This window comes from Lepus europaeus, chromosome 2 (assembly GCF_033115175.1).
Source record: "Lepus europaeus isolate LE1 chromosome 2, mLepTim1.pri, whole genome shotgun sequence".
In the NCBI taxonomy this organism is placed as follows: Eukaryota; Metazoa; Chordata; class Mammalia; order Lagomorpha; family Leporidae; genus Lepus; species Lepus europaeus.
Window position 1 is genome coordinate 2,337,040 of NC_084828.1, and position 24,351 is coordinate 2,361,390.

Genomic DNA, 24,351 nt, shown 5'->3' on the forward strand with positions numbered 1-24,351 from the left:
CGAAAGCGAGCGCGTCAACAGATCAACCCAACCCCGCCTCAGTAAAATTACCCTGGCTTTTCACTTGATACGCAAACGTGTAGGGCTTAACAGCTCTGCACACCGCAGAGACCCGGCCGGAAGCCCTGTGTGCGCTCACTGCGCTCCACCCACCCGGGGGCGGTCCGCCGGCGTGGGAGGTGCAGTTCCTCCAGCCACAGGGGAGCCCACCAAACTCAGAAGGCTAGCAGCTCCCTCCCCACGGGCCAGTGCGTCCACATGGCAGTCCACATGGCGCGTCCTTAGCGTCTGACCCGCGTCCAGTCCTGGCTTCCCAAGTCCATCAGCAAACCCAGCTCGGCGCAAACACGTAAACCTCGCTTCATGTGAAACACAGCCCAGACCCAGGGACCGCCTTTCACTGACTGAGGAGAAACGTGAAATAAAAAGGAGAACAAGGGCTTGAAGTTCTGGACGCCGAGGGGACAGAAGCTCCTGGGACTTAATTTGGGTGATCAACAGGAACCACCTGTGGCTCTGTTTCCTCGGCCACAAGTACTTTAGGTTTCTGTCTTCTTCCTCTGAACGCAGCAGCCATTGGACATTTTCCTCCTGGGAACAGAACCCGATGGAGAGGACCCAGGGGCCACGTGCAGACCCCGATGGAGAGGACCCAGGGGCCACGTGCAGACCCCGATGGAGAGGACCCAGGGGCCACGTGCAGACCCCGATGGAGAGGACCCAGGGGCCACGTGCAGACCCCGATGGAGAGGACCCAGGGGCCATGTGCAGACCCCGATGGAGAGGACCCAGGGGCCACGTGCAGACCCCCATGGAGAGGACCCAGGGGCCACGTGCAGAACCCGGGTGGAGAGGACCCAGGGGCCACGTGCAGACCCCGATGGAGAGGACCCAGGGGCCACGTGCAGACCCCGATGGAGAGGACCCAGGGGCCACGTGCAGACCCCGATGGAGAGGACCCAGGGGCCACGTGCAGACCCCGATGGAGAGGACCCAGGGGCCACGTGCAGACCCCGATGGAGAGGACCCAGGGGCCACGTGCAGACCCCGATGGAGAGGACCCAGGGGCCACGTGCAGAACCAGATGGAGAGGACCCAGGAGCCACGTGCAGACCCCGATGGAGAGGACCCAGGGGCCACGTGCAGACCCCGATGGAGAGGACCCAGGGGCCACGTGCAGACCCCGATGGAGAGGACCCAGGGGCCACGTGCAGACCCCGATGGAGAGGACCCAGGGGCCACGTGCAGAACCCGGGTGGAGAGGACCCAGGGGCCACGTGCAGAACCCGGATGGAGAGGACCCAGGGGCCACGTGCAGACCCCGATGGAGAGGACCCAGGGGCCACGTGCAGACCCCGATGGAGAGGACCCAGGGGCCACGTGCAGAACCCGGGTGGAGAGGACCCAGGGGCCACGTGCAGAACCCGGATGGAGAGGACCCAGGGGCCACGTGCAGAACCCGGATGGAGAGGACCCAGGGGCCACGTGCAGACCCCGATGGAGAGGACCCAGGGGCCACGTGCAGACCCCGATGGAGAGGACCCAGGGGCCACGTGCAGAACCAGATGGAGAGGACCCAGGGGCCACGTGCAGACCCCGATGGAGAGGACCCAGGGGCCACGTGCAGAACCCAGGTGGAGAGGACCCAGGGGCCACGTGCAGAACCCGGATGGAGAGGACCCAGGGGCCACGTGCAGATCCCGATGGAGAGGACCCAGGGGCCACGTGCAGAACCCGGGTGGAGAGGACCCAGGGGCCACGTGCAGGACCCGGGTGGAGAGGACCCAGGGGCCACGTGCAGAACCCGGATGGAGAGGACCCAGGGGCCACGTGCAGACCCCGATGGAGAGGACTCAGGGGCCACGTGCAGACCCCCATGGAGAGGACCCAGGGGCCACGTGCAGAACCCGGGTGGAGAGGACCCAGGGGCCACGTGCAGACCCCGATGGAGAGGACCCAGGGGCCACGTGCACACCTGGATGGAGAGGACCCAGGGGCCACGTGCAGACCCCGATGGAGAGGACCCAGGGGCCACGTGCAGACCCCGATGGAGAGGACCCAGGGGCCACGTGCAGAACCAGATGGAGAGGACCCAGGAGCCACGTGCAGACCCCGATGGAGAGGACCCAGGGGCCACGTGCAGACCCCGATGGAGAGGACCCAGGGGCCACGTGCAGACCCCGATGGAGAGGACCCAGGGGCCACGTGCAGACCCCGATGGAGAGGACCCAGGGGCCACGTGCAGAACCCGGGTGGAGAGGACCCAGGGGCCACGTGCAGAACCCGGATGGAGAGGACCCAGGGGCCACGTGCAGACCCCGATGGAGAGGACCCAGGGGCCACGTGCAGACCCCGATGGAGAGGACCCAGGGGCCACGTGCAGAACCCGGGTGGAGAGGACCCAGGGGCCACGTGCAGAACCCGGATGGAGAGGACCCAGGGGCCACGTGCAGAACCCGGATGGAGAGGACCCAGGGGCCACGTGCAGACCCCGATGGAGAGGACCCAGGGGCCACGTGCAGACCCCGATGGAGAGGACCCAGGGGCCACGTGCAGAACCAGATGGAGAGGACCCAGGGGCCACGTGCAGACCCCGATGGAGAGGACCCAGGGGCCACGTGCAGAACCCAGGTGGAGAGGACCCAGGGGCCACGTGCAGAACCCGGATGGAGAGGACCCAGGGGCCACGTGCAGAACCAGATGGAGAGGACCCAGGGGCCACGTGCAGACCCCGATGGAGAGGACCCAGGGGCCACGTGCAGAACCGGATGGAGAGGACCCAGGGGCCACGTGCAGACCCCCATGGAGAGGACCCAGGGGCCACGTGCAGACCCCGATGGAGAGGACCCAGGGGCCACGTGCAGAACCCGGGTGGAGAGGACCCAGGGGCCACGTGCAGAACCCGGATGGAGAGGACCCAGGGGCCACGTGCAGAACCCGGATGGAGAGGACCCAGGGGCCACGTGCAGACCCCGATGGAGAGGACCCAGGGGCCACGTGCAGACCCCCATGGAGAGGACCCAGGGGCCACGTGCAGACCCCGATGGAGAGGACTCAGGGGCCACGTGCAGAACCCGGATGGATAGGACCCAGGGGCCACGTGCAGACCCCGATGGAGAGGACTCAGGGGCCACGTGCAGAACCCGGATGGAGAGGACCCAGGGGCCACGTGCACACCTGGATGGAGAGGACCCAGGGGCCACGTGCAGACCCCGATGGAGAGGACCCAGGGGCCAGGTGCAGACCCCGATGGAGAGGACCCAGGGGCCACGTGCAGACCCCGATGGAGAGGACCCAGGGGCCACGTGCAGACCCCGATGGAGAGGACCCAGGGGCCACGTGCACACCCGGATGGAGAGGACCCAGGGGGCCACGTGCAGACCCCGATGGAGAGGACCCAGGGGCCACGTGCACACCTGGATGGAGAGGACCCAGGGGCCACGTGCAGACCCCGATGGAGAGGACCCAGGGGCCACGTGCAGAACCAGATGGAGAGGACCCAGGGGCCACGTGCAGACCCCGATGGAGAGGACCCAGGGGCCACGTGCACACCCGGATGGAGAGGACCCAGGGGCCACGTGCAGACCCCGATGGAGAGGACCCAGGGGCCATGTGCAGACTCCGATGGAGAGGACCCAGGGGCCAGGTGCAGAACCAGATGGAGAGGACCCAGGGGCCAGGTGCAGACCCCGATGGAGAGGACCCAGGGGCCACGTGCACACCTGGATGGAGAGGACCCAGGGGCCACGTGCAGACCCCGATGGAGAGGACCCAGGGGCCACGTGCAGACCCCGATGGAGAGGACCCAGGGGCCACTTGCAGAACCCGGGTGGAGAGGACCCAGGGGCCACGGTGAGAGGACGCCAGGGCCCGGTGCTTGGCTCTGAGCTGCACCAGGCTTCGTCAGAGTCAGGAAGTGCAGATGTCCCTCTGTAGGGCGATGGTCAGTTTTCACAGTAAAACCTGAGCAATCGTCAAGTTCTAATTTGCCCACATTAGATCAATTTCTGAAAAGCTTAATTAAACACTTTAATACTCATTTTCTTTACACATTTCTCCAATTTCCACAAATGAAGAGACATGGGGGGGTCACACCTCTTTTATTGAGCAGAGCTCCTCGGCCCCGCCCTCCCAGTCCCCTCCGCAGGTCCTGTCCAGTTCAGTTCCAAGCCGGCTTCGCACGGAGGAAGAGTTCTACACGTCTGAACAAGAACACGCGCTCTGGAGCGCTGGCAGAGGCTGCACGCACCGTGGCTCACAGGCCGCAGCGCTCATGCCTGTGCACACGTGCGCCGACTGGCCTTGATTTTTGGTGCAACTTACACATTACAGTCGTCCGTACTTTTAAAAATAACCCATCGCCCGTGTATACAGTCACATTCAGCCAGGTGCGCTGTGAGCCCGGGACTGAGCGGCCGAGGCTGCTCCTCGCCCCTGCACAGCCGCCGGACCCCAGGGAGCTGCTCCAGTCCTGGGACTCACGGTACAGGAGAAACACGGCTCACACAGCGGTGATTACAAGCAAAGACTTGACGTGAGAGAAAAGCAAACAGAGTATTAATAACCCCACACGTGTGATCATTAAAATAAATATATATTTAATTCCAAGTGCATATGCTCTCCAATCAACATCATGGGGGACACGGGTACCGGAAGCATCTCTCCCTAACTCTCACCGCCAAGTGGTTCTCGCGCCCTGGTCTGGTCTCTTCCAAGCCGCGCCTCAGGTCTGCCCGGCTCCATCCCAAGGCACAGAGGGCTTCTGTCCCCTCCCCACCCCCACCCCACCCCGCGCCCCGGAAGGGGCACAATGAGATGATACAGGGAAAGGCCGCTTTCCACCCTCTGAGAGATGGACGAATCCACCTTGGTCCAGGAACTGGGCAGCAGCCTGACCAGGAGGCAGCCACGGGTCACCAAGGAGACCGCAAGGTCCGCTGAGACAGACGGATGTCCAGACACAGCCAGCACAGGGGAGGGTCCTCATGGAGAGACGGACAGGTGAGGAGGAGGGAGCCAGGCTCTGAGCAAGCGCTGTAGTGGGTCGCCAGCCCAGGGCCCTCGGATCACAAACACGGAAACAAGAATGGGACCACGCCGACCACCCGCAGTGTCTCCACGCCAAGTCCCAGCGGGAGCCGTCCAGCCACGATCCCTTAAAGTGCACTCGCAGTCAGTCCCGCACTGCTCCCCGAGGTGCGGTCATGTGACACTGACTTCCAGCACGTGGTCGTCCTGGCTGGGGACCACCAGGACCTGGGTGCCCATGCTGGCGTTGAAGACCTGGCCGGCGGGAAGCGCCTGGAGCCGGGGCATAGGCAAGCCCCTGTGCTCGCTGCCGGCGGCCGAGTGCGCGCTGCCTCTCCTCTGGACGCTGCTGCTGTCCAGCTGCTCGTCCACGTGCTTGTCCACGGACAGGGTGTCGTTCTCGATCCAGCTGTCTGCAAAACACAGCAAGTCAGGGCAAGCCACGCGGAGCTGGCCTGCACGCGCAGAGCCTCGCTGGACGCGGTCCCAGCCTGCAGCACGGCTGCCTCGCACCCGCGACAGAGGCACTGGGCATGTGCGAACCGCGACCCGGCCTGCACGGCCCCTTACCGGCGTCCAGCTGCGAGGAGTGTGCGGAGTGATGGGGGAGGTACTTGAACAGCCGCACGTCGGGCAGCGGCAGGTAGCCGGCGAAGAGGGGCATCACCTCCATGTGCACTCTGTGAGTGGCCTGCGCGGCCACTGGCATGGAGATGACGCCGCAGCTCTTCCCACACACCGCCCAGTTGCTGCTGTTGTCGACGACTGAAACACAGGGGAGAGCCACCGGTCGGCACGCGCCAAAGGAAGCACAGTGCCAGCCGCGCTCCACGCGGGAGAAGGCACTGAGCCAGCCACCCTCCACAAGCCAGAGAGAAGAGATTGGAGTCTCATAACTAAAGATACCGCACACAAGCAGCTCGACACACCATGAGTTCCAGTTCAGACCGGATCACGCCAGACAGCGCAGAAGGCTACAGTTAGAACGGGGTGGTGGTCGGGTGGGGTGGTGAGCACACGGCTCAGGCTGCCTGCCAAGGATGGCAAGAGGAGACACACCCTAGGCCCTCAGCACCACGCATGCCGGCAGACGCGGGCACCACAACCCTCATCTACTCCAGAGCAACCTGCCCCAGAGACGGCCAAGCGAGCAGAACAGGATCCTGTCCTCAAGACGTGGACAGCACGGCCAGGAGGTCACGGTGTCTGGTCACAGGGACACGGAGCAGCAGCCCAGGTCACAGAGGAGGGGCAGGGCCCGGGGCGTCAGCACTCAAGAGTTGGGCTCTGAGCACCTGCACGCTGGGGACCCAAGGACACCGTCATGAAGCCGACAGGGGGTCCCTCACTATGCCTAGCCCTTGAGTGCTCACTACTCACATGGAAGGTTCATGGACGAGCCGGCACTATGGTGCACTACGTGTAGCCTCCACCTGCAGCACTGGCACGCCATATGGGCGCCGGTTCAAGTCCCAGCTGCTCTACTTCCTGTCCAGCTCTCTGCTGTGGCCTGGGAAGGCACTGGAGGATGGCCCAAGTCCTTGGGCCCCTGCACCCACATGGGAGACCTGGAAGAAGCTCCTGGCTCCTGGCCTTGGATCAGCACAGCTCCGGCCGTTTGGGGAGTGAACCAGCAGAAGGAAGAGCTCTCGCTCTCTCCTCCTCTGTCTCTAACTCTGCCTCTCAAATAAATAAACTTTAAAAAAAGGGAAAGCACAGAAGCAGCAGAGCAAGGCCACATGTTCCCGTCACCGGCTCCCCAGGGGCCCCCGTGACAGCAGGGAACTGGCACGGCCACGGCACAGGACCACAGCCTTGCTGCAGGTATGGCTTTGTCTCACCTGACCACACGTCCAGGCCCACACGGAGGATGCCCCACTGCTGCCACCTCCCCCATCTCCGTCACAGGAAGTCACACAGCCCACAGCCTCCTGTGACCAACTGCCAAGGCAGTGCAGGGTGGCGGCCCGCCCCGCCCGCCCACTGGGCCAGGCCTGCAGCGAGGAGAAGCACACGCGCTGGTCTGCGCTGTGAGCTGCACCGGCCCCGCCTTCAGGGCCCAGGGCCTCGGTCTCGGCTCTCAGGCGGGCGCTTTCTCAAAGGTGCGTGCTGTGAGCCCGTCATGTCAGAGGCACGGCCAGCAGTGCGTGCTGCCAATGCTACTCCTGCAGACTCTGAGCCAAAGTGAGTGATTTGGCAAACTCGCGTTGGCCGCTGTGAGCTGGACAGAGCCCACCTGGCGAGCGCACAAGTGTCCCCCTTCCGTGCTGTCAACACCCGGACGCCCTGCACGACTCGGACAGCCACACTTCCAAGCCACAGCGTGCGGCAGTGCACAGCGGCGCGCGGGCAACAGAACAAGGCGTCGACGGCACAGGAGCAGGAACTGCCGCTCTCGTGGTCTCGGGCTGCACCCGGAGCCACTGCTCGGAGGACGAGGCACAAAGCTGCACACGCAGAGAAGGCCGCCCCTTCGCGACACGTGCGGGGGGCTGGGGCTCCTGAGCCAGCACGGGCGCCGGGCAGGGGGAGTCTGCTGCCGGTTAGCTGGACACGGCATAGCATCGTTCTGTGTGTTCATGAACAGCAGCACGGAACGGGTTAACCGTGGCTGTTCTAGGGTGAATGAATGCATGCTTTGTTTTCAGGGCACAGAGGGTGCGGGCACCATGAGCTCTGACCTGCTGGGCCGAGGCAGCGGAGGGCTGGCAGGATCCAGCAGGAGCAGGCGCTGTCCCGTGAGGCCGCCGGACCTGGCCTTGCCAGACGGTCCCCTCCAAGGATGCACCCGAGGACAGAGCCACACACAGGGGCTTGGGCCGGGTCTCAGCGGACGCCTGCAGTCCTGGGGCACCTCCCCTGACAGGGAGCCCTCCTCTGGGTGGACAGGGGCTGGGCCGCGGCAGAAGACCCACCTTCATACATGAGCTTTGTGGAAAAGTACTCGTTGGACTCGGTCAGCGCCTCGTCCTTATCCACCTCCAGGAGGCCCGAGAGCCGCGTGATGGACACCTCCAGGCAGCACAGGGCGCCCGTGCGACAGTGCTCCATCCCCGCCGGGGGCGCTATCTCAGCTCTCACGGTGTACAGCGTCTGGTGGCAGGGAGAGAGAAGTTCAATCATGACCTCCGGAGGGCGCGTGGGCCGGCCCAGCCGTCCTGGTGGGGAGCCCCACTGCAGGCCCCCGCACCTCACCTCGAACATCCGGGCTACTCCCACGCCCAAGCAGAAAGGACCTCGTGTGACCGCCCACACCCACCCCCAGATTCAGAGAGAACCGACTGCTGCCCCCTCCAGCACTCCCACCAAGCCACATTTCTGTATGGGAGGAATATTCTGGAGCGAACTCCTGGAGCGGCTGCCTCACCCACGCACTTCAGCACGTACCACTCAAAAACAGACATTTTCTTGCCAAAGCACAATGCTGTTACAAGTAGTGACCTTAACACAGATCCCTGGTTTCAGCCACGCCCACTCCCACGCCCTCCACCAAGTCCTCCTGCAGCCTCTGCAGAGCTGGCACGGGTGAGGCTCCCTCACGGCCCACGACGCCCCTGCCCACCCCCGCATGCCGGCGTCTCACTTCTGGAGCTACGCATTCTCCCACTGGGTACCCTGGCGCCCACAAGCCGCAGCACGACTCGGTTCAGGAGATGGTTCTGTCGGAATCGTAAGATGGCAAAGGGGGCCCTGAGGATGAAAAGGCGTCTGTGCTCAGCCCAATGGACGCAGGCCACGGCATTCTCCCAGCGCCACTCAGGCTCCAGGCAGGCCTCGGATGCCCAATCAACCCCCGCAGAGCTGCGGCAAACGCCCACCAACCTCCACAGGGGCTGTGACCACAGGGCCAAGGCGGGCCGACACGTGCAGCCATGTGGGGCAGGCACAGTGGCTGTCAGACCAAGGGGCCCCGCGTGGGGAAGAACAGGGATGCTACGAGCCCGGCAGGGAAGAGTGGGAACAGGGGAGCCAGAGCGGCGGGGCGTGGAGCTGGCCAGAGACAGCTGCAGGGTCTTCAGAAGCGAGCTCAGATATTCCGGGCCAGTGCAGGACCCAGGACGTCCTGCGAGGGTGCCAAGGCCATCGGAGGGGGAGGGACAGTCCCTTCAGCAAACAGCGCTGTGGCCACGGAGGAGGCACGTGGAGAGCAACTGTGGGACCTGACCACGCACCGCACTCAGATCCCAGAGCGAAGCAGTCACAGACATCAGTGAAGGAGCGAGACTGTGAACGCGCAGGCGCAAGCACAGGAGGGGGTCTCCCCGGCGGAGTCACACGCGATTTCCGAGACCTGGACTCCAAAGTCCAGCGACGCGTCCGAGTTCAGCAACACGGACACCTCTGCGCTTCAAGGGCAGCAGCGAGGAAGTGAGAAGGCCACGGCCACTCTCCGGATGGGGAGGGCGTGGGTGAGGCCACTCTCCGGACGGGGAGGGCGTGCCCGGTAATGAGGGGGTGGGCGAGACACACAGAGCGCACAACTCAATGGCAGAAACACAAATGAGCGCTCCATAAATACCCATTTCTCCAAAGACGACACATAGGCTCCCGCACAGGGGGCTCCTGGCCGCAGGGGACAACAGGAACATGAGGCAGAACCAGGCACGTGCGGCCTCTCTGAAAATGTGCCAGCAGCTTCTCAGGACGTGAAGCCCAGCGCCGCCACGTGACCCCAGATTCTGCCCGGAGACCTGAGTACACAGGGCCACGTGACCCCGGATTCTGCCCTGAGAGCGGGTACACAGGGCCACGTGACCCCGGATTCTGCCCTGAGAGCGGGTACACAGGGCCACGTGACCCCGGATTCTGTCCTGAGAGCGGGTACACAGGGCCACGTGACCCCAGATTCTGCCCGGAGACCTGAGTACACAGGGCCACGTGACCCCGGATTCTGCCCTGAGAGCGGGTACACAGGGCCACGTGACCCCGGATTCTGTCCTGAGAGCGGGTACACAGGGCCACGTGACCCCGGATTCTGCCCTGAGAGCGGGTACACAGGGCCACGTGACCCCGGATTCTGTCCTGAGAGCGGGTACACAGGGCCACAGGACCCCGGATTCTGCCCTGAGAGCGGGTACACAGGGCCACGTGACCCCGGATTCTGTCCTGAGAGCGGGTACACAGGGCCACAGGACCCCGGATTCTGCCCTGAGAGCGGGTACACAGGGCCACGTGACCCCGGATTCTGCCCTGAGAGTGGGTACACAGGGCCACGTGACCCCGGATTCTGCCCTGAGAGCGGGTACACAGGGCCACGTGACCCTGGAATCTGTCCTGAGAGCGGGTACACAGGGCCACAGACCCCAGATTCTGCCCTGAGAGCGGGTACACAGGGCCACGTGACCCCGGATTCTGTCCTGAGAGCGGGTACACAGGGCCACAGGACCCCAGATTCTGCCCGGAGACCCGAGAACACAGAGCCACGTGACCCTGGATTCTGCCCTGAGAGCCAGGTACACAGGGCCACGTGACCCCGGTTTCTGCCCCGAGACCTGAGTACACAGGGCCACGTGAAAGCCAGGACCTAGGTCCTCAGAGCAGCATCAGAGAGCACCCAGATTGCAGCCACTGATACGTGGGTGCACAGCAGGGGCCTGGCGCACGCTACACAGAGCGGGAGTGAGCCTGCGCCACTGCGCTGACGTCACAGGAATCCAGAGCCGGGTCTGCTGGTGCGTCGGGGGGCCTGGGGCTGACCACAGCGAAGAACGGGCGAGCGATTGTGTACGGGGTAAGGTTTCAGTCAGACTGCGGGAACAGTCACACAGTGCTGCGAACCCAGCCCACCACAGAGACGCCTTAGACAGCCGTGGCCCTGGGTGGTAGCCGTGGCCAGCGAGAAACCACTAAGCATGCCACCACTCTGAGTGAGCGACCAACGCGGGTCCCAGAACACCACCTCTGAAAAGAGAGGTCCACTCAATACTTTTCTCTGGCCTCCATTCTAACAGGCCAGTGCTACGGGAAGCTCTTTATACTCCCAGTTTGAAGAGAAAGGAAAAAAGAGAAGTAGCAACGGAATCTGCTCCCGAGCTGACGATGGGCAGCGGGCAGCCAGGTTCACTGTGTCCAGTTGAGACACGGACGGCTGGCTGCCCACCGCTCTCCACATGTCACAGGCCACGCGTCTGTCACGCGTGTTCGTGACCACGTTTACTTCTCCAAGGCTAACAATTAGGAGTTCATGGGGTCGAGGGGCCCCTGTGTGCGTGGCTGCTGCCGCTGCCGCCTGCAATGCTGGCACCCGCGTCGGACCCGTGGACCCAGCTCCCAGCTAACGCGCCTGGGAAGGCAGCAGGTGGCCTAAGTGCTCGCGCCCCTGCCACTGACAGAGGAGACCCGGACGGAGTTGCTGGCCTGGGCCTGGCCCAGCACCGGCTGTTGTAGGCCTGTGGGAAGTCAACCAGTGGTTGGAAGATCTTTCTCTCTCCTCCACCCCGTCACTCTGCCTTCAAATAAATAAATAAATCTTACACACACACACAAGGGTCAAAACAATTAGTCCGTTTTGGTTGGAAAGTGGAAGAGAAAAACACGCTAATAACAATCATAAGCACAAGCACCCCAAATAAAACATCCGACGCCGTTCAGCAGTGGGGAGGAGAAAAGGCAACACCAGAGCAGTGGACACTGGCGTCCGGACTTGTGCCCAGCGCAGCCTCAGTCCAGGCCGCAGCCTCCCCAGCACAGCGCGGCCCTCAGCCCGCACTTCCACTGGCCTCTGTCAGGAGACGCAACGGCGGCCACGGGCACTGTGGCGCAGCGAGGCCACTGCGTCTGACACCAGCACCCCAACAAGTGCTGGTCCCGTCCCAGCGCCCCAGTTCCCACCCCGCAGCGGAAGACGGCCCAGCGCTCGGGTCCCTGCCGGCCTGTGGGGGACCCGGATGGAGCTCTGGGCTCCTGGCTCAGCCTGGCGTGGCTCCAGCTGTTGCACTCGCTCGCTGGCTCTCCCTCTCTCTGCACTGAGATACACAGAACAGCTTCTTACAAGAAGGTGCACTGTGGCACGAACACCTCCGCACATCAGTGCCGAGTTCCCACAGCTGGCTGGAGCTCCCTTAAGGGGCAGACATGCCTCAGAGAGCCAGGCGCAGGGAGCAGCAGGCCGGGAGGGAGGGCCCGGGGGCACGTCCCCAGTGGATGGCCTCAATGCGGGGCAGGAGAGCTCCTAGGGGCCGGAGCCGGTCCGGCCACGTTCTCGGAGCAGCAAGCACAGGACGCGCCTTTCATTTCTCCCCCACCCCCACCCCCAGTGATACGTTACGTACAAAAAAATTGTCCACTTGAAATTCGTACGTGTACGGCTTTAAGGAGACAGACAGCCGTTCTTCAGAAGCCGGGGAAAACCCAACGGAGAACCGGCAGTGCAGAGAGGGGGGGGGCTCCTGCACCCACTTCAGCTCCCAGACAAAGAACACCGACTGCTTGCTGTAGATGCGCTGCGGAGAGAGGGGCTGGCATTGGCAACGCTGCGGACGGCACCGGAGGGAGGCAGCGCACATGGGGGGCAGGGAGGGGCTGGCATTGGCAACACCGAGGACAACAGCCCCCAGGGGAGAGAGCGCACGCGGGGGCTCGGCTCTGTCAGGGCCCACACAGTGCTGAGGACACTTCAGCGCGCTAGGAGGCCGTCGGCTTCACCACACCAGGGAGCAGGGACAAGCCGCCCGAGCACCGTGTCAGCGTCCGTGTGGGCCACGCGCTCCACGCCAGCCACAGCACAGCGGCACCCCAAGCCGACTGCCCGCTGCCCGCCAGGAAGTCACCCGAGGAGCCAGCACAAGCCTACGCAGCGCCTGGCCCACTGTCACTCACGGGTGACAGGAAGTGACAGGCTCGGGCAGAACTTGAAAACAGGAAAAATATGAAAATGCTGACGATACGAGAAAAGCTCTGTAAACAGTCAGCATTTGCCACCCGGAAACACACGAAAGACGAACAGAAACAGCACAGCCGAGGAGGCAGGCCAGGTGTGTGGACACAGAGAGGAGCCGTCGCCAGTCACCCTGAGACCAGCATGGCCGAGGAGGCCAGGTGTGTGGACACAGAGGAGCCGTCGCCAGTCACCCTGAGACCAGCATGGCCGAGGAGGCCAGGTGTGTGGACACAGAGGAGCCGTCGCACAGAGACCAGCACGGCCGAGGAGGCCAGGTGTGCGGACAGAGAGGAGCTGTCGCCCTTCAGCCCAGAGACTCCTCCTTCCTCCAGACAGGCAGAACGGAGTCCTCTCCACTCCCTAGGGTGGCGGTGTCCGGGTGACCACAGGCTTGTGCGCAGAGGAGGGAGCACAGGCCTGAGGCCCAACTCTCCTCCGAGTGCCCACCCCCCCGTGCTATGGAACCCACGCCGTGCCACGCAGCCCGGGGACGGCAGGTGTGGACGGGGCAACGTTTACCTGCTGGCACTGCGTGTTCAGCGGCACGAGCTGCAGGTGGGTGCCGGCACCGGTATCGACAAGGGCACCGTCTGACAGCCGGAAGTCCAGCTCTGACAAATTCTGCACACACACTTGAATGTACTTCCTGGAGCAGAAAACAAGAGCGGGACGTGGACGTTAAGAACTTCACTAACCACACTTGAGCGTTCCTGAGACCCTTTCCGCCCGGGAGTCATCACGGGAGTGCCAAAGCAAGAGGAGGGTGCTGCAGGTGACGCTACTTTAGACTTCACCGGTACCACGCCGTCCTTCCTGTGGGAGAACGGCCCAGAGGAGATGGCTCCGACTGCGATGGCCGCGGAGTGGCATGGGTGGGGCCACAGCCACCCTTCCTCCTCGCCGGCGAGGCTTCTCCTCGGTGTCACCACACAGGGAGTCCCTAGGGAAGCGCCTCAGCTCCCCTGCGAGACCCCTGGGGTTTTTTGTTTTGTTTTTAAGATTTATTTATTTATTTGAAACTCAGAGCTACACAGAGAGAAGAAGAGGCAGAGAGAAGGGTCTTCCTTCTGCTGGTTCACTCTCCAATTGGCTGCAATGGCTGAAGCTATGCCGATACAAAGTCAGGAGCCAGGAGCTTCTTCTGGGTCTCCCATGTGGGTGCCGGGGCCCAAGGACCTGGGCCATCTTCTGCTGCTTCCCCAGGCCATAGCAGAGAGCTGGATCGGAAGTGGAGCAGCCAGGACTTGAACCAGCAACCATGTGGGATGCTGGCACTGGAGGCGGTGGCTTTATCCACTGCGCCACAGCGCCGGCCCTGAGACCCTGTTTGTAACCTAAGTATCTAGGGTGCCTCTGTTGAGCTTGGGGAGCAAACAGCCCTGGGCTCTGACACCTTTATATCCTGACTTCCAAAAGACCTCCCACGGATGGCACTTGAGTGGGAAACCGGGGACAGAGGCTGGCACCCGGCAGGTGGGACCACAGCCCTGTGCGGGGACGGGAGCCCACCTCTCTCTCCTGTCTGCACCTCCTAGTGGATGCTTGAGCAACATCTGGAGACTGGGGGTTGTCACCCTGGCGAAGGGGACACCCCGGGAGCACAGGCTCACCGGCGTCCTGCAGGTACCCAGCACCTGCCACAGCACGGGGACAGATGCAAGCAGTGGAGGCGAGCTTCCAGAGGACAAGTGGCCTGAGTGCATCCGGAAGTCCACGGCACAGAGAACACGGAGGGCCATGAGGGACCTGGTCACCAGGTGGGGACTCTGGACCCCGAACCAACACGCCCACTGCGAAATGCCATCGCTGAGACAGCTGGACTGGGCGCTGCACATGCTAACTGCTGGCCAATGGCACTGCGGTTACGTAAGCAAGTTCCCTTGACTGCCACTAGGGCCAAGCTCTGCACAGCGAGCTGAGGACAGCCTGGGGACAGAAGTGGGCTGGCCCGCGCCTCTTACCGGGTTCCAGCAGACAGCAGGGCGTGTGTGGTCCTGAAGGGCACACTGAACGTCAGTGCGATGACAGTGGAGTAGATGGACCACGGGCAGTCGATGGACACCTGTGGAAGAAGCAGGACACACACTCAGACCGGAGACCACCCCACCAAGGTGTACCTGCACCTGTGGTGGCCGACAGGGTCCTGGACGCTCCATTCCGACATCACCATTCACCATTCAGAAACGCACAAAGGAAACCCGTGCACACGCACACACGCAGAGACAGACGGGTAGGGCGTCCAGATGCCACCAGGACGGCCTCAGTGGCTCCGGACACGGACATCTGGGGCAGGGACCCCAAGTACGCTGATCACGTGCAGGGGTTTAGGGTACAGCGTGTGCAGCCACACCAAGCCAGACTAGATGCCTGACAACTGAAACTCAATCAGCCTGTGGTACGGCCAGGACGGGCAGGAAGCAGCCTGAGCGCCACCTACTGGCCACACCGAGAACGTGCGTCCACTCAGTGCTCTCTCTGCTCCCTCGGGGCCAGTGCTGGGATGCAGCAGGTCAGGGTGCCACGTGAGGCGCCAGCGTCCCGGACCGGAGGGTCGGCTCCAGTCCCGGCCGCTCGGCTCCCAGTCCAGCCTCCATCACGTGCGAGGCCCAGACCAAGTAACCACTTCTGAGCCCTCTTCCCTCTACTTCCAGGCACAGGCTGTGCAAACGCCCTGAGAACTGCGTCTGAGCAAGACACGCACAGACCCTCATCCCTGAGTTCTTTCCCCAGGATTCTGACCAAAGTCATGGATCTCTCCAGAAGTGATGGGCAGTACACAGCAGCAGCACATGGAGAGTGACGGCGCCTCACCCTGGCTGCGAGTGACGTGGACGGTGCACGGAGACGACACAGAGCGGGACCAGGGCAAGCAGACCAGCGTCCCCACTCCGACCCCTCCCCTCCTGGGAGACAGAACAGCTCAAGCCTGTCCTCCCCCTGCCCTGCACAGACGCAGTGCTCAGCACAGGTGCTCAAGAGCCTGGGACTGCAGGGGCCTGACACTCTAGCCCAGCCCAGCCCAGCCCAGCTCAGCCCAGCCCAGCCCAGCCCAGCCCAGCTCAGCCCAGCTCAGCCCAGCCCCAGCCCAGCCCAGCCCAGCCCAGCCCAGCTCAGCTCAGCTCAGCCCAGCCCAGCCCAGCCCAGCCCCAGCAGTTCCTTGGTGACATTCTGTGACAGGCGAGGTGGGCGGAGCCACACCACAGCCCTACCTTGTGGTCGGTGGAGTCCATGTGCAGGCCAGCCTTCTGCCTGTCCCTGTGCTTCTCGTGGGGCTCTGACGTCCCCAGCGTATCACCATCCCCCGTGGTGGTGGGAGCCGGGGGCATGGAGAGGACGTCCAGCTCAAACTCGATGGCATGGTAGGCGGGGGCGGCAGGCAGGCTGATGCTGGTGACCTTGTCGGAGGACTGGATCCGCAGCCACGCGTCACAAGACTTTTCTGCAGAAGACAGGCGAGGTCTAGCCCAACGGCTCCCACCATCCCTCTGTCCCTTTCTCTCTGACAGCAGGTGCTGTGCCCAGCAGTGGGCCACAGCGGGGCTCAGGACAGAGGGCACAGCAGGGAGCCGGAAGGCTGCAGCCCACACGGCTGTCACTGTCTCCAGCCTGGGGGGGAGGGGGCCGCCACGGCCTGTGTGCGTCCCTGCACACCGTCCTGCCTCTCCATCCTTCCCTCTCCAGTCCTCACAGCAGACTTTAGGGCTGATGGGGCATGTGCTGTGCTGTGAGATGGGCAGGCGGCACCGCGGAGCCAGCCTGGCCACAAGGCTGTACCTCCTGTGCTCGGCGAGGGCGGAACACGGGCGGAACACCTAGCACGCAGCCCACACGCAGTCTGCTCTCCCAAGCACCGTGCCAGGCACACTGACCTCAGAGGCAGGACAAGCCAGCGGGCCAAGGCAGCCACGCGGACAAGCTGCCCAGCGCCTGGCACTCGGCACGGCCAGCACTCACTCACCCCTCGAGTTGGAATAGATCACGGCTCTGTTCTCCGCCTGGCCCAGGATGAGCATGGCCTCCACATTGCTGAGCTGGAGGCTGTCCCCTTGCTTTACCGTGTAGTGGCCGGTAGTGACAGTGAACTTGACCTTCTGAGGAATACCAGCCAAAAGCCTATCTAAAGGGGAAAGACAGAAATCAGCTCACAGTCGGTGGAACGCAGCAGCCAGGGCCGCCGAGGAAGGGGAGGGAGTGTGTGTCCCTACTGGAGGGATCCTTCATGGGGACACTCCTAAGGCCCCTGCGTCCACTGTACCCTGCCCCTAGGCGTCCAGTGACAGGGTGTGGCCCGAGGGCTGAGGAGGACCTGGCTGGGCAGAGCACTGTCCCCACCTCGGTTTGCAGAGCTGGGGACGACTATGGCAGCCGGAGGAGGGAACAGGTGTGGGTGTCAAGGAGGGGGTGGGGCCGCGGGGCCGGAGACTGCGGGACGCTCGCACGTGCTGCTGCGTTCAGGACTTTCCCTGTTCTTTCCTGTCCAGGGCCTCGGTGATTTTCCCCCAAGTGAAAGACACAAGCAAACACACACATGGTGCCAGCCTCACTCAGCAGCAAGGGAGCACACGGGGCCTCTGCCTTCAGCCTTATCTAAGAGAACAGCAGCGTCCACATCTCGGGGGCCACGCCCGAGGGCCAGGCTCGCGGAGCCCACAGGCCCCCGCCAGCTCTCGGCCTGGCCCGGACCCTGTGCGGCAGTTCTGTGTGTTCACTAAACCCCACAGCGGACTCCACCTCCACCGCGCAGGACACCCGGACTGAGTCGCTGCAGCACAGCAGAGTCAGGCGCTCCAGCAACACTGCTCTTATGCTGCCCAGCTCTCTCCAAGGCACACGCGGCTAAGAAGGCAGACGCCCCCAGGAGGGGCGCAGGACCCCGCCCACGCCGCCGCAGGCTCACTCACCCGCCAGCGGCTCCACGTGCAGCTGGGGCTCCTGGGAGTACACGTCGTACTGCACCAGCGGGTAAATGTGCGGGAGGACAAACCACACGCGGCCCAGCACGGCACACAGCTGCCTGAGCGTGTACGTTCCCGGCTCCCTGGCCTAGGATCAAAAGCAAGCATTTGCCAAGTTGGCACCTGTTTCTGCCACCGCGCGTGGCCAGGGAAGGCAGTGCCGTATGGGTCTCCAGCGGTGGTTTCTGTCCCCCAGGCCTGCTCTGTGTAGAGCCACCGGCACCAGCGCTGCTCCCCGAGCTCCCAGAGCCTCCCACCCCGTGACTTCCCGAAGGGCGGACGCTGATGTTCCGCAGCCAGCGAGATGGCTTCCATCCAAGAAACCGTGTCTGCGGCGTGCCCCTCGAAAGGGACATGTAGTAGAGGCGCGGCCCTGGGGTCTGAGAGCCCCTCTGCAGCCAGACCAAAGCCACACAGGGCCAGGACCTGCACTTCCCACGGCCGAGCCATCCTGCATGGACCTCACAGGGCCACCATGTCAGCGACAGCCACTCAGCCACACAAGAACAGAGGTGAACGCCGGAGTCACCGGCTTCTCTCAGCGTGGAGTTTAGTGCCTGCTGGGAAAAGCTAACTGAATCCAGCCTTGCCCACCTGTGTTAGAACGTCACTCAGAACACGTTCGCCACCTGGAACTGCTCACAGAAGACACGGCCTTGGCGTGAGCGCGCCCTTCTCCACGGAGGACCCCGGGCTCCGGGCCCTGCACACCGCACTGCGCCCTCCACTCTGGACGCACCTGGGTCCGGAAGGTGATCCTGTTGGGCCCCGGCTCCAGCGTGACCCCGCTGCACCGCAGCACGTGCCCGCCGTCCTCCAGGGTGAGGCCCGCGGGCGTGTCCGGAGAAGAGCCGCTCTCCTGCCTCCGGAGCAGCAGGTGCGCGTTCCTGCAGATGATCCCGGCGGTGTGCAGGGCGTTGTCAGACGGGCTCCTCTCGAACACCTCGTGCAGCTCCAGGGCGGGCGGGCTGTGCTGAGACGCGGGGAGGGACGTGGCCTCGGCGGGGAAGCTGATGACGCCGTTGGACGTCTTGTGCTTGGTGAGCCACTCGGCAGTCTTTCGGTAGCTGTTCTTCTCGATGCTGAAGTGGACGCTGAGCGCGATCTGCTCCACGTGGACAGGCACAGGCATCTGACTGCACAAGGTCATCTCCACGGACAGGACGCCGCCCACATGGACCACAGCGTTGGAAGGGTCAAAATGGAGGTCTCTCAGTTGTGCAAAGGAGTGCATGGGCAGCACCACTTTGTGACCTGTGAACACACGTCGTCACGCTTTATCGCCGGGCCCCCTCTGCGAGCCACACGGCCTCCCCCTCCTGCCGTGCAACCTGCAGAAGCGAAGCTGTCCACGTCTGCTCTGAGGAGGTAAGAGACAACAGGTCACCTTCATCTCAGATTCTCAATGAAACTCAAAATTCCAATCTCTGGAGGCGTTTCCCATCTACTTAAAGAAATCCCCACGTACAGAGGCCGCGCCCACTGCGTGTCTGGAGTAACTCCAGGCCTGAGCCAGTCTGGCGGACAGCGGCCAAGTGGCCACGAGTTCGCTGTGCTGCCCGGGGGCCCACTGCACTCCTGCCCCCACCCCTTCCTCCCTGTCACAGGCACCCTGGTTTCTAGAAAAAGACCACTAACGCTCATCATCAGGACTGGCCACGACCACGGTCCTAAGACCACGGGACAACAGCAAACCACTGTGGAACCTGCCACTCACAGAGACGCCGAGGAAGGGCGGCAGCAAGTCTTAACCCAGATCCCCTCACTGCTAAGCAGCAGGTGCGGCGGGGACTCGGCCAACAATCGGCCGGCGCCCATGGGGACCCACATAGCCCGCCACCTCCCGAGGCTCCAGAGAAACAGGTGCGGATGGCTCTGTCCAGTGGCTGCCACGGACTGAACCATGTACCCCAAATTCAGATGGCGACGTCGTAACCCCCAGTGCGACGGCGTCTCGAGATGGGGCCTTCAGGAGGAAAGGAGTTAGACGGGCGGCGTGTGCGAGGTCCTCCCAGCAGAGGGTGGAGCGCACAGCCCAACGATAGCCCTTGCCTGCACTGGAACTGCCCGCACTGCTGTCCACGCTACCCAGGCGCCTGTTCCGCACTAAGGACCCTTGCCCAGCCCGAACCCAGAGGCCTCCCACAGCGCACCTCCACTTACGAGTTCCCAGCAGGGAACGCCCAGAGGTCTGCTAGCGGATCAGACAACTGGCCTAGTCGGCCTGGCAACACACTGATGAACAGCGTCAGCCAGAGACGACGTGGTGCGCCTGGCTGTTCAGATGGACATCAAATCAGGCATCAGGAGAGACTGACTGTCAGGGCTTGCTGAAGGGAACAGAATGAGTGTGTGGTTTCTTTGTAGAGGACAGACGTATGTAAAACTGACTGTGGGGGCTGGTGCTGTGGCACAGCCAGCATCCCACATGGGTGCCGTTTCGAATCCCGTCTGCTCCACTTCCAATCCAGCTCCCTGCTAATGCTCCTGGGAAGACAGTGGAAGATGGCCCAAATACTTGGGCCCCTGCACCCACGCAGGAGACCCAGATGAAGCTCCTGCCTCCTGGCTTGGTCTGGCCCAGCCCCAGCCCTTGCAACCATTTGGGGAGTGAACTAGCAAATGGAAACTCTCTCTCTGTAACTCTGACTTTCAAATAAATAAAAAATCTTAAGAAAATACAATTGACCGTGGTGATGGCTGCACACACCTGTGACTGCACTAAAAGTCACTGAATCGCACACACTTCAAACAGGGATGTGAATTCTGTTATGTACACATTTTAGAAGTCAATGTCTTCAAGAGAAAGAAGAGAAAGAAGTACGAAGAATTACTGTTGTAAATTAGGAGAACTGATCATAAATCCAGCACGTGACCCTCACTAGAATCTATTATCTAGGGAAAACGTGAACACAGCCTCCCCGGCAGATGGCAGGAGAGCCCTGTGAACTCCTGGGCTGTGGTGAGGAGGTGAGGAGGTGAGGAGGTGAGGAGGTGAGGAGGTGAGGAGGTGAGGAGGTGTGGAGGTGTGGAGGTACTGAGGTGGGGCGGTGGGGCGGCGGGGCGGCGGGGCGGCGGGGCGCTGGGGAGGCGGGGCGGCGGGGCGGCGGGGCGGCGGGGAGGCGGGGCGGCGGGGCGGCGGGGCGGCGGGGAGGCGGGGCGGCGGGGCGGCGGTCCGGTCCTTGTTTTAAATTTCTATTGATTTATTTTGCTTGTCTGAAGCAGAGAGGCAGACAGGGATCTCCCGCCTGCTAGGTAACACCCAAATGCCCACAACAGCCAGGGTTGGGCCAGGCAAAGGCCAGGAGCCCAGAGCTCACTCAGGTCTCCCTGTGGGTGGCAGGGGCCCAGGTACTCGAGCCATCATGGCTGACTCCCAGGGAGCACCAGCAGGGGCTGGGATTGGAGCCGAGATTCGAACCAGGCACAGCACGTGGAGTGCTGGCTTCGCAAGTGGCGTCTTGAACCACTGTGGCAAACGCCTGGCCCTGCTCTTCTTTCCAGAAGGTGTGTGTGAACTGTTTCAGAGTGAGGCACAACAGAGTATTCTGGGATCTCTTTTAAGTTCAGCAAAAATTAAAAATGGAAAAGAAACGGAGCTACGTGCCGGGCTGGCGCCGTGTGTGATGCTTCCACGTCGCTGCAGCACTTGCCCAGCTGTAAGAGCCTTACCTGGGGGATCGGACTGCTGGCCGGCGAAGCCGAGTATCTCCCGGCAGAAGTGCCTCCGCTCCTCGTCGGTCAGGTGGCAGTCGCTGGCCAGGAGGCTGCTGGTCTGAAGGTAGCTGGGTGGAGTTAAGGGGTGGGAGAGAGCCGCTGGCCCGAGTGCTGAGCTGGCCGTGGGACGGCCTTCAGAGAGCTTGCAGGGTGTTCATTTCATACGTTACTAGCAACTTGAAACTACATTTAAAAAGAAGCACTGATGCGGCCTGTGCTGTGGCGCAGCAGATTAACACCCTGGCCTGTAGTGCTGGCATCCATTGTGGGGTGCCAGTTCGAGACCCGGCTGCTCCACTTCTGATCCAGCTCTCTACTATGGCCTAGGAAAGCAGTGGAAGATGGGCCAAGTGCTTGGGCCCCTGCACCCGCGTGGGAGACCCAGAGGAAGCTCCTGGCTTCAGATCGGCACAGCTCCAGCTGTTGCGGCCAATTGGGGAGTGAAACCAGCGGATGGAAAATCTCTCCCCTCTCTCTGCCTCTCCTCTCTGTGAGTAACTCTGACTTTCAAATAAAAATAAATAAATCATAAATCTTTTTTTAAAAAAAGAAGCACTGAGGAGGCATTAGTTCATGTTCTACACAATAAATAGCAGGTGGGTTTTCTCTCATTAATATTCCATGTTTATCTTAAACCACTGAACAGCGCTGCCACGTAAACAAGACAGCAACTGTTCTACTTCGGGAAACCGCTGGGTTCAAAGGATACTTTTCCACCTGTCCCAGGTGCTTCTGACACTCAGCGAGCTGCTTCCTCGTGTGCGTGATGGGCAGAGCCCAGCCCTCAGCCAGGTAGGTTCTCAGTGCCCCTTGCAGGTACACCTCTGCCTTTTGTGGAGACTGCTTTCTCCTTGCAAAGCCGACAAACAGAAGGTGTCGTTAGGGCTGCGACAGCCGGCAAACACAGACACGACCTCCACCCCAGTCCCCTGCCACGGCAGGTGCTCCGCCCTCCTTCTCCAACCTTCTTCTCCGCCTTCCTTCTCCCCCTTGTGTGAGAAAGCACACCTCACTCAGGACGGCGCGAAGGGCTCCAAGGTAAGGAGACCAGAAACGGGCTCCCACACACTCCACACACACAGCTGGGCAGCATCAGGCAGAACCCTGGACAGGAGAGCAGGGACTCCATTCTGAGAGAAGGCCGAGACTTCCCCACGTGCCCGGCTGGTCAGCAACGGCACCAAGAACCCTGGGTGCAGGGCTGCTCCAGCCCTGGAGACAGACGACACGAAGGGTCTGTGTGGCCCAGCGCATGGGGAGAGGAGGTCAGCCTGGGAATGCAGCCAGGAGCTCCAGGTGGGCACTCACGAAGAGCTAAACAGCAGCACACGCCCAAGACCAGGTGGTCCCAGTCCCAGATCAAGTCCTGAAGAAGCTCAATCAAACTGCACAGCGCCACCGACTCAGGGGCCACAGGGACCCTCGCCTGCATGGGGGGGGGGGGGGCGAGGCCACCATGACACGGGCACCTGCTCTGCCCACAGCAGGGACCCTCACCTGCATGGGGGGGGGGGGCCAAGGCCACCATGACACGGGCACCTGCTCTGCCCACAGCAGGGACCCTCGCCTGCATGGGGGGGGGGCGGGGCGAGGCCACCATGACACGGGCACCTGCTCTGCCCACAGCAGGGACCCTCGCTTGCACGGGGGGCTGAGACCAACACGATGCAGGCACCTGCTCAGTCCACAGCAGAGACCCTCAGCTGCACAAGGGGGTCGAGGCCACCGTGACACAGGCACCTGCTCTGCCCACGGCAGGGACCCTCGGCCAACACAACGCCGGCACCTGCTCTCCCCAGGCACCCTCCAGAGAGCCACCGTTTTTACTCCCCCACTCCTGAGCAGCGAGAATGCTCAAGTTCTCAGATTACGTAAGTTTCCGAGTTAAATAAATAATCCTGCACCTGGGAATTTATGCATGAACTCGCGCTGGGTTTCTAGGCTTTTGGGGCCTTCCTGCCAACCCGCACCTTTTAAAGGGTCAGAGCCTGCGATGCTTCAGCTCCTCTCTGCAGCCGGACGCCTGGGCTCTGCGGCTGGGCCCTGCGGTGCGCGGGAGCCGGACGCACGGCCTCGGAGCGCGTTCACAGCTCCCTCCTCAGGCCACAGAGACTCGGGAGAGCCAGGCCGGCCCTGACTGCCCACCAACCAGCTGTCCGCCCGAGCTCCGCGCGGGTATCTACCAATCCTTTCAGCCAGGTCTCAAGAGTTCACGTACATTATTCTGTCCGAATTGCATCCAGTGAAATTAATACAGGTTCCCAAGATCTCATTTCACGTGTTTGTTTGTTTGAGAAAATACAAGCAAGCATCTCTTCGCTTGTAGCAGGGGTGGGGACCGTGGGGACCGTGGGGCCCGCGAGCTGCACAAGGCCCCACGATCGCCTAGTGTGGCCCTGCCAGGGCAGCTGCCGGTGCACTCGGAACACGGCAGGCCCGCAGCGCCGCCGTGCAGGGGACGGCTGCGTGTGGCCCATAAGCGGCGCTGCGGATGTCCAAAGGCCCTGGCAGAGGGTTCCCCGCACCCCACCCACCCGTGACTTGCGAATTCCCCGCACCCCACCCGCCCATGACTTGCGAAGACACTTCAAAAAGGCTGTGGAAAGGAGAACTGGAAGACAAAAGCTATTTCTGTGCAAAAGATTCTGAAACCCACGCACACGAGGGGTCTCCACAGCTTATGAGAAACGCAGAGTGTGAGAAAGCCGCGCCAGGGCTCCAGCACCGTCCGCACCAGACACCGCCCTGCAGTCCGCTCCCTCCAGGCCGGCT

At 62.8% G+C, this 24,351-nt stretch overlaps 1 protein-coding gene across 2 annotated transcripts in view; it reads right to left on the bottom strand.

Moving 5' to 3' along the window:
• Positions 1 to 4,073: 4,073 nt before the first annotated feature.
• TRAPPC10 (trafficking protein particle complex subunit 10) overlaps positions 4,074 to 24,351 on the bottom strand; it is an 80,348-nt gene continuing 60,070 nt past the window's right edge. Inside the window, exons 12-23 of one of the 2 annotated variants that reach the window (XM_062204524.1) lie at positions 22,289 to 22,429; positions 21,535 to 21,647; positions 18,602 to 19,116; positions 17,809 to 17,950; positions 16,866 to 17,024; positions 16,117 to 16,346; positions 14,869 to 14,969; positions 13,427 to 13,553; positions 12,300 to 12,470; positions 7,944 to 8,121; positions 5,599 to 5,793; positions 4,074 to 5,437 (exon numbers count right to left, since the gene is read on the bottom strand). In XM_062204524.1, coding sequence (XP_062060508.1) covers positions 5,157 to 5,437; positions 5,599 to 5,793; positions 7,944 to 8,121; positions 12,300 to 12,470; positions 13,427 to 13,553; positions 14,869 to 14,969; positions 16,117 to 16,346; positions 16,866 to 17,024; positions 17,809 to 17,950; positions 18,602 to 19,116; positions 21,535 to 21,647; positions 22,289 to 22,429 — 2,353 coding nt within the window. In that variant the 3' untranslated portion in view covers positions 4,074 to 5,156. Of the gene's footprint in view, positions 5,442 to 5,598; positions 5,794 to 7,943; positions 8,122 to 12,299; positions 12,471 to 13,426; positions 13,554 to 14,868; positions 14,970 to 16,116; positions 16,347 to 16,865; positions 17,025 to 17,808; positions 17,951 to 18,601; positions 19,117 to 21,534; positions 21,648 to 22,288; positions 22,430 to 24,351 lie in introns of both variants that reach the window. The other variant, XM_062204525.1, reaches the window with a different exon arrangement.